The sequence below is a fragment of the Gekko japonicus genome, unplaced genomic scaffold (genome assembly GCF_001447785.1).
Source record: "Gekko japonicus isolate JY-2015 unplaced genomic scaffold, Gekko_japonicus_V1.1 scaffold118, whole genome shotgun sequence".
Lineage (NCBI taxonomy): Eukaryota > Metazoa > Chordata > Lepidosauria > Squamata > Gekkonidae > Gekko > Gekko japonicus.
Genome location: NW_015168656.1, coordinates 519,907 through 529,934, shown reverse-complemented (window position 1 = coordinate 529,934; position 10,028 = coordinate 519,907). Strand labels below are relative to the sequence as shown.

The 10,028-nt window shown below is 42.1% G+C and overlaps 1 protein-coding gene across 1 annotated transcript in view; it reads left to right on the top strand.

The window, feature by feature from the left end:
- Nucleotides 1-8,531, top strand: part of SYT1 (synaptotagmin 1) — a 261,220-nt gene extending 252,689 nt beyond the window's left edge. Inside the window, exons 7-8 of the mRNA XM_015415210.1 lie at nucleotides 2,942-3,075; nucleotides 8,325-8,531. Of these exons, the coding sequence (XP_015270696.1) occupies nucleotides 2,942-3,075; nucleotides 8,325-8,531 (341 nt within the window). The remainder of the gene's footprint in view (nucleotides 1-2,941; nucleotides 3,076-8,324) is intronic.
- The last annotated feature ends 1,497 nt before the right edge of the window (nucleotides 8,532-10,028 follow it).

Genomic DNA, 10,028 nt, shown 5'->3' with positions numbered 1-10,028 from the left:
GGGGGATACACTCAAATGCTTTAGCCTCTACAATAAAGCTGCTTCCAGAGTATTTTTCCTGTCTGATCGATCCCTATATTAGAAGGGTATTCACGCTGGCCCTTTTTAACATGCTCCCCATCAGCTGTGTTATATGGGAGATTTAAAAAAAAAATACCATTCCCTGATAGGTTATGTCCCTGTGGGCTAAAAGAGATTGAAGGAACAGACCATGTACTTCTGACCTGTAGATTTTACCAGGATTTACGTGCTTATCACCTCGTCCCTATACTACGATCCCTGGAGGGCAAATCTGAGCAAAGTAAGTTAATGAACCTTCTAGCCTCAAACAGGGCCGAAACCACTGAAGTGGTGGCAAACTTCCTTTACAGAGCGTATAGGAGGAGAAGTCCTTTTTTTGGCAGAAGGGGTACTGAATTAACTGTTTTGCTTGTTTGCCGTTTTTGTACCAAAGGCTGCTGTTGTTATGCCAATAAAGGTTTGTTGTGTTGTGTAGTATTCTGAGGTGGTAAAATGGATTGTACTGCTGGATGTGAGGGAAGGGCACATCTGTAATGTCCTCCCATAAAACTCCCAGCAAACATTAAAAAGAACATATGGGGGGGACTTTTATCTTAGTCTTTTGCATGCTGCGCTAGTTTTCTACTTAAAAGGGAATTATTAGTCTAGAGGAATGTTGAAAAATATAATCGTTCCCCTGCAGTCTGAAGTGGTGCAGTCAGCTCTACTGCCTCAGCTCTCTGCCACTTCATGGCTATGGTGAGACGTGCATTTTAATTCGCTGTTGCCCCACTTCTAATTGATCCAGGGTATTTTGTAACAGAGAATACTGATCAGACTCACCCCTTTTAGCACTCTTCAAAGAGCTTTTACCCCATTCTTGAGTGATCAGATGCATATCAGACCCATATTTGTGGAAAAACTCTATGAAACTGTCTATTTGTACCAATGTAAAAGAAAATTGTTATAAAATGATGTATAGATGGTACATGACACCTAAGAAAATAGCAAATATGAACCAGAATATGTCTAGTAAATGTTGGAAATGTAAAAAACATGAAGGCTCATTTTATCACATGTGGTGGACATGCGATAAAGCTAAAGACTTTTGGACCAAAATCCACAGTGAAATGCAAAAGATTCTAAAATGTTCTTTTAAGAAGACACCTGAAATTCTGCTCTTAGGTTTAAAAATGGAAGAACTAAATATAACAAAAAGGACTCTGTTCTGGTATTTGATAACAACAGCAAGAATGATATATGCCCAATACTGGAAACAAGAAAAAATACCAGATCTGGAGGGGTGGATACAAAAAGTTCTGTTCATGGCTGAAATTGACAAAATAACTAAAAAATTGAACAATGAAGAGGACCAAGAATTCTATGAAGAATGGAAGGACTTCAAAATATATCTGGAAAAGAACTGGGTCGTGAAACAAAATTTACTTTGTCTAGAACTATATTAATTACTTGATGTTATCTTAAATCTATCTATCTATGTGAGACATGAGGGAGACGCATTGCGGGAAGTTGGGGGAGGGAGGGAAAATGGGATATATAACTGACTGATAAAAAGATGTAAAAGGTGAGAACAATGAAAATAAAAACCTTTTTTGAAAAAAAAAAGATGCATATCAGACCCAGTGTTGCTGTCAGCCATTTTTTAAAAATACTTTCTCCCTTGAGCATGCCCACAAGTGCTGATATGCCTCCTGGGATATGTAATTCATGGGGCCATCAACCATTTTTAAAAAGTTTGTCCTCTGGGCATGCACACAAGCACTGATCAGCCTGCTGGAACATATAGTCTTCCTCCCTAAACTTTTCAATTTACCCCTTCCCCGAAGTACAGGCAAAAGCTGAAGTACAGGGGTGTCTTTCTTTTTAAGTTTTTATGAAGAAAACAAAATTTAGAGCAGCCCCTGTGGGAGAGGGGGGAGAGAGAGGTGAATATGCAGTTGTGTGCACTTCACTAACTAGTAGAAAAAAATGGCAGCTGAAAAACAAGAGACCAGTTAGACCTGCGTGATAGCTTGGGTACGCGACAAAGTGATCAGACAACAGGAAATCTGGTTTGAAACTAGCTCAGCCCAAAAGGACTGGACTTTCACAGGTATCAAATAAACATGCACTAAAGTGGGGGTGGGGAGACGGGACACAGATGACTGGGGCACGACAGACAGATGTTGCTGTCTGACTGTACAGTTTAAATCTGTAAGGGAACAGCAACAGCAATGGATCAAACTGCATGTCTGATCACAGCCCATGTCTATCACATGGTTCTGCTTGTCTAGACCAAGACTTAACTAGTGCCTGTAACCAAATTAGGTGGCAAACAGGGCAGTTCATTTGTGCTACTCAGTGTCTCTATGGCATAGATAAAGGATGCAGAAGATATGATCATTTCTGTCATTAGCATTCTCTGGTGTGTGCGGTAGACACTGTTGCCTTTGAACCCATCTTTGGAAGAAAAACAGAAGAGGAAGAACATAACCCACTGAGATTATTGTGTCTTGGAGTTTTGTGAGAGAAAAGAGAAAAACAAACCTGAATAGCAGAAAGCACATTATTCATACTCAGTAATCAAGGCAGGCAGTTTGTGACCCAGTAGCTTTCCTGTCAAGCGGCGAGACTTCAGAGATCTATACACAGGCAAGCAATTCAGTGCAGAGGCAAATTAACAACAAACACTCCTCTGGCTGTTTGCATAATATTAATTTTAGAATGTGTCGTTGTTTGGCAAAGCTTCATTATTTGAACCATTCCTTTGCAACTTTATCCAATTTTTATCTTTTGTAACTCTAGACTTCGTTAACAATGCAAAATATCATTTCTCCCCTTCCTCTTTTGGCTCAAAGATTATCCTCATTAGAATACTCACTGCCTTAGTCAGAATGCCATTTCCTAACTACCTGTTTTTTTCTTTCTTGTCATTGCTCAGATCCCTATGTGAAAATCCATCTGATGCAGAATGGCAAACGGCTGAAGAAGAAGAAGACAACAATTAAGAAGAATACTCTGAATCCCTATTACAATGAGTCTTTCAGCTTTGAAGTACCATTCGAGCAAATCCAGGTAACATCAAACATTGCCTTCCTGTCTCACCTTGGAACTCTTTTGCTGAGTGCTTATACATATTTAACAGGAACTTTGCTAATTATCAAGTATGTATGCCTTCATTAGCACCTACACACCAGTCCTGCCCGACATTAATGAGTATGACTACTTCAAGAGGGAAACGATAAAATATACAATACTTAGGAATTGTTGATTCATCAGCAAAAAATAGATAAGGAACATTTTATATTCTGCTGCATTGTATTCCAAATGGGAAACACACTGATAGGGAAACAGATTTATTCACCATGGCTCTGCAATCACAAGGAAATTAGTCTTGCCATTTTACCCTTTTTCACATTAATTAATTTCTCTCATTGCATTATACTTAAGGACAGGAAAGTAATATGTGTAGCTCTGGCATCAAGCTATGCAGCTATCTTGGTTCTTATAAGTGTAAAATAAATATATTTGAGAATAGATATTCTAAGAGGGGGAAGACTTGATGTTTCAGCTTGAGCACCTGAAAGCAGGGTGTACCATCAGCTACAACAGAAGGATTGTATGATGCAGTACTAGAATTGAAGCAGTGTTAGAAGTGTACTCCAAGTAGCTACATCAACTCATATCCACTGTTACCCAGGACACAGAGAGTGGTCTTTACACATACACTTTCCAATTTATTGTATAATTTATCAGATACTTTTTTACATAATATATTAGAAAAGTAATTTAGAAAGTTTTAGAACTGACCTGTGTTTGATCTTTATCAAACATACATAAGTAGAAAGAAAAAGTGAAAATGGGGATTAAGTGCAAAAGTAATGCAATAACATAACACCAGGAGTGGGAAATGTTGGGGAACAAACAATCAGCAAGCATTTTGAACAATTCCTAATGAAAGCTGTCCTGTTTAAGAATGTAAGAAGATAAGTAGAGCTGGAGAAGGTGGGCATGCAGTAAATGCACCTGAGGCCCACAACCTGTGCCACCGCCCTAATGTTGGCATGGCCATCAGTCACAATGAAGCCCGTGGAGATGTCCCTGACTACCCATTCCACTAATTGTCTCCTAATGGCAATAGAGATGTTGTCCGCCATGTACATGTCATCAGGAACATCAGCATGGAATGAAGCCTTATGGTAGCCAGCCCAGTGGCCCATCATCTCACTCTATAACACTGGTTTCCCCACACCCACCCAGGTTTCCACCAGTGCGCCATCAGCAATAGGTACACATGCTGTGCCTGAGGGCAGGTCTAGATGTCATATGTGAAGTGCACAGTTCTCCCGTGAACAAAGGCAACTGTGTCTTCACATAGTCCCTGACAGCCCTATACAAGGAGGGAACCGTTATCTCGCTCGGCATGGTACAAGCAGGGACTACGTACCAAGTGCAGGCATCCTGGAGCAGCCTCCATAAGTCAACATCTACTATGGAAAAGGGTTGGCCATCTAGAGTGATCATCTCACAAATAAAGCAAGTTACCCTTTTCCTTGCCTGCTGCTTCCCACCCCTTGGCACCCTAGTGCCAACCTCACCAAACATCTCAGTCTGAGATGCTTGGCATCCCTTCCCTACAGGAGACCAGGAGGACAGAGCACCAGAGGTGGTCACAAAATGACTCCCCCCTTGGCTGGCTGGCAGCTGCACAGCCACCCCACCAGCCTCTCTCTCCCCTGATGAAACACTGCCTGGTGCTGCTTATTTAGATGATTCCTGAGGCCAGTAGTTGAGGGATGACCCAGGTCTCTCCTTCAACTGATCCAGGCCCTACACATCTGGAACTCCACAAAACGGGGATCCTCTGTCCTCTGGAAGTGCTTCCAGACAGTGGAAGTGTAGGGGCATCCAAGCTGGCTAACAGCTGCTGGCACCACCAGAGCTGCCTCCTGTGAGGAGCTCAGGGCAGACACTGGGTGTCTAAGGGGACAGAAACAGATGTCTGAGGGAGAAGGGGTTGAGATAGTAGCACCTTGGGGAGCTTCTCTGTCTCTTCCTGTTCAGCCACATCTTGTCTCTCCACCTGCCTCTCCTTGGAAAGCCTGCTGGACTCTGTAGGAACCCAAGAAGGAGCACCCAGTCTGTCCTCTAGTTCCTCCAGCATCCTCTGGGTCCGTGGGATGCACTCCAATGGAACTCTGAAAGGACAGCCTAAAACACTATTTTTCTAAAACCACCTGGCTTCAATTGTTTTGAAGCCCAGAGCAGACACTAATAATTATTTTTACAGTTAATCTATGCTACAATTATTGTTTGAAACACAACATGTCCTCTTCTTAATTGCCTAGCCCAAGCCTAATATGGGAGGAACTAGCCCTATGCTGAGATTTATTTTGTGCTTTTTACAATTCCTAACACAATGTTATTAAAAGCTACTTCTTATTAAAATCTTACAAGAAATTGTTTTACAACAATTAAATTGCTCAAACCAAAAGGAACACTACAAAACCAGTCACCCAAGAAAAAACAACAACACAGTAAGTAAACCGCTCAACCAGAAAGGATAAATTTTTCAAAGGAGCTGAACACTCCCCCCCCAACTAACCCTCTAAAAATTCAAGTGAAAAAGTGCAGAAAAAAGGACAGATCCCAAGTCCCTTCCCCACCACAAAAGCAACGGAACAGAGCACAAGCCTATTAACAAAAACAGCAGAAAGTAAAGCCAAAGAAAAATACTGTGTAAAAGAACCAGAAAATAAACTAAGCAAGCAAAACTCCCCCAACCAGTTGTTGTTGTTCAGTCACACAGCTGAGCCTGACTCTTCGTGACCCACAACCGGACCCCCCCCCCACAAAACCTGAATGGTAAAGGGGGGGCAGAGAAAACTAACTTTAAAAATAAATAAGGAGAGCCACACACTAGGGTTGCCAGCCTCCAGGTGGGACCTGGAGATGTCCCACTTTTACAACTTATCTCCAGCTGACGGAGATCAGCTCCCCTGGAGAAAATGGCTGCTTTGAAGGGTGGACTCTATGGCATAGTACCATGCTGAGGCCCCTCCCCTCCCTAAACCCCGCCCTCTCCTGGATCCACCCCCAAGGTTTCCAGGTATTTTCCAACCCAGACCTGGCAACCCTACCACACACACACAGGCCCCAAAAAATGTGAAAATCCAAAATACAGCATAAATGCAATGCAACAGCAAGAAACCAAGGGCCTTAGGCCTTCCCCACTAACACACTACCCACCACCAGGCCCCCCAAAAACACCACAGAAAAGTAAGAAAACTTGAAATATGTTCTCAAACCAGGTGATGGTCTTCTTCAGGCATGCAGGCGGGTGGGCAGGCGGGCGGGCGGGCAGGCAGGCAGAGAAATATCCTCAAGGTTCCAGAATCCACCGGTGGTAGCAGACCTCCAGAGCAGCAGAAGCTCACAGTCCAGAAATCTTTCACTGTAATGGTGTCTAGCTGCAGCCAGGGCCTGCTTTTATGCTCTTTGCCCATGGTCAGAGAATTTGAAGCAAAACTAGCATATGAGACAATTGCTGTGATTGGGCAAAGAGAATGGCTCCCCATAACTTGAGCTCCCATTCACCCATGACAACTACCTCCTTCCCCCTCCCTTTGTTCCCTGGGAAACCTGCAAAGGGGGGGGGGGGGGGGGCAGGTTGCTGGACTCCAGATCTGAAGCAAAAGTAGCCTGTAAGAGAATTGCTGTGATTGGGCAAAGAGTATATTTCCCCATAACATGCAATTCCATTGGCCTGTAACTACCTCCTTCCCCCTTTCTTCCTGTTGCCTGGGAAACCTTCAAAGGGGGGGGGGACAACTTTGGATTGCTGTAACTGCTGTCTCCGGATATTCCTGAATATATCCCAATACACACAATATATTTGGGAGCAGGTTTACCAGCTTTGCCAATGATTCTCCATTGTGTATTCAGATCCATATGGACTGTATATACCCCAAAAAAACCAATAAGGGTTTTTTCAAGTATATATTTGGATCAGCTATATCTGAGCGCACTTCCCTATCTAAAATAACATCTCAGATGAGCTGCTTAAATACAGTGCCAGGAAACTGAAATTGACAGTGACAGAAAGTGAAATTCAGGGTAATGATGTTACTCTGATGGGGATGCTAATAAGGCTGGAGATGAGATTATACGCTTGATAAATGACTTGATTATATTACCAGGTGTGTCTGCACTGTAGGGGGCTTTCTTGAGTGAAGTGGAATTTAAGGTTATTGTCCTGCAAACACGAGGCCTGGTGTGAGGGGATCCCTGGGAATCAAAGCCTTGATTAGAGTGCAACAGCTTCCACTTGGGAGACTGGCTGCTTCATCAGGACATGCAACTTGATTGCACATAGGCAATGGTAAACGAAATCAAACTATGTATTATAATGATCACTGACTCACATTAGTGGATTTTTTTCCCCTTGCTGGGTAATGATCAAACCATGACTATTTTTAATAACATGGGGAATGTCAAGTGAACAGAGACATATTCATCTTAACATATGAGAGTTTTTAAGACTAGACATCTAATTCAACCCAGCCTGAAACATTTATCCTATGTGTAATTAAGAAAACACACAAGGTCGCAAAATGAATATCTACATATTAGGGGCCAAAAACTTTCATCTGCTCATGATTTAGTCTTTACAACTGCTACAAAGGTATCCGCTTCTTTCCAACAGCAGAAATAAGCCACTAAATATATTTTTCAGTACATAGTTAACAAAGAACTTCATGTGGAAGGGTGCTTTCACACTATGAATATTCTCCATGTTGCTTTCATCACTGCTATGATGCATTGGCTGCAGACAAAAGGCATTTAAATGCCTTTGGTGCTCATTTTCGGTTTGGGGCATGGCTGCAGCCCCACCCGGAAATGAGCTCTGAAGGCATTTAAATGCCTTTGGAGCCCACCTCTGGGTTGGGTCGGCCCAACTGATCTCCCAGAGTGGGCTCTGAAGGCTTTTATAGGCTTTCAGAGCCCACTTTCCCCCACCCAGAAGTGGGCTTCTATGAAGGTCTTCAGAACTCACTCTGAGAGCTCAGTCAGGCTGGTGTGACATGGAGGTGGGCCCTGAAGGCATTTAAATGCCTTCCGAGTTCAATTGGATCGGGCCACGGGCTGGTAGTGGGCTCCAATGCTAGCCTGGCTCGTGCTCAAACTGGGGTTCATTTATGGGTTTGTGCCCATCCCTACTTGCTACATCATGGTCATACTGGCCATCCTGGCCACCTCTGGGACTGATGGTGAAATTCACCTGTTTTGTCTTTTGATTTTCTCTTTTTCTCTTCCTGTTTTAGAAAGTGCAAGTTGTTGTGACTGTTTTGGACTATGACAAGATTGGCAAGAATGATGCCATTGGCAAAGTGTTTGTGGGCTACAACAGCACTGGTGCAGAGCTGCGACATTGGTCAGACATGTTGGCCAACCCAAGGCGACCCATTGCACAGTGGCACACCTTACAACAAGAGGAAGAGGTAGACGCTATGCTTGCAGTCAAGAAGTAGAAGGAAAAGAAAATGAGAGACGAAGCCTTTCTGCATTTGCCCATATAGTGCTCTTTAGCCAGTATCTGTAAATACCTCAGTAATATGGGTCCTTTTCTTTCCAGCCATGCATCCCTAACACAGATAAGTGGTACTTCAAATCTTGTTTTAATTTGCACAGTTTTAAATGTAGAAAGCCCTACAAGGCCCTCCATCTCACCACTGCCCTCAGATCTACTCTTCTTTTAAGCAATATGTGTAGATAGAGCATGACAGAAATTATTTATTGTATCACACAGTTGTACATACCAGTATGCTAAAAAGAAATTTATTTCTAGTCTGTTTATTTGTATGTTGTAAGCGTTTCCTAATCTGTGTATATCTAGATGTTTTTAATAAGATGTTCTATTTTAAATTATGTAAATTGACTGAGATATAGGAGAGCTGATAATATATTATAGGGTAATTATCGTATCGTCTGCATTCCAGCAAAAATTCCAACTTGTAAGGCACTAGTAGTGTTACACTGACATCTTAAAGGACAACTTAAATCTGAGAGTTCAAGTGAACCATTAAAATATCAAGATATGCTCACACGGTGCTCCTTGAAGGAGCAAATCCCATTGATAGACTATTCTCGTGGGCAACTTAGCATGATCTGAGCAGCTCCATGGCTGACCTCAAGGAAGCGTAGCCAAAAGCCAGTACACCTTTTTTCCCCCTGTATATATATACTTATATACAAACTGAAAGCATGGCTTTACACTTAGCAGTTGAGGGGTTCAATTCCTTGCAGCGAAAAGGAGCATGACTGATTTCACATGGAACATATAAATTGGGGGGGCGGGGGCTGTTAACCACAGTGGTGATGGGGGATGCAGTAGTAGCAAACCCCTACACCTAACCATGGCAATCACATACCTAAAACCCAGTAGCTCTCCGTTATCACCTTTATACAAAATTTGCATACTGTGAATCCCATTTGTGATTTCACATTCTCTAATTCTAATGAGTTTGCACATTAGACTTTGTAACGAAATATTTTATTATACTAAGCCAGATGAGAAGGAATGCAGAATATTTTTTAAAACAAAAATCACAGCCGTGTGTGTTTATTATACAAAAGTAGTTTCATGGTGACAAGACAGTATTGTAAACTCCCATCAAAAGATTACAAAAATTTAGCCATATTTCTGAATGCACTTCAAAGCAAGCCAAAAGATAACAGCTAGTGACCTTTTATATACTATTTATACTTAATAAGTTTTAATTTGTCCTTTAAAAAAAGTGAAACAAAACAAAGAACAAGTTCTAGCAAACTGAAGCAACCTCTTATGTACACTAGATGCTCGTTTCAGGAGGAGTTTTTAAATGTTTTCAATGTTACTATGTAGTAAATGGCACTATTATGAAGCTATTGGTCATTCCATAAGCGTCTTAAAAGACAGCTCTGTGTATCACTGTGACTGCCGTGTGTGCTTAGAAACTGTAGTTCTCTCAGTGGATAGCAATCAATTT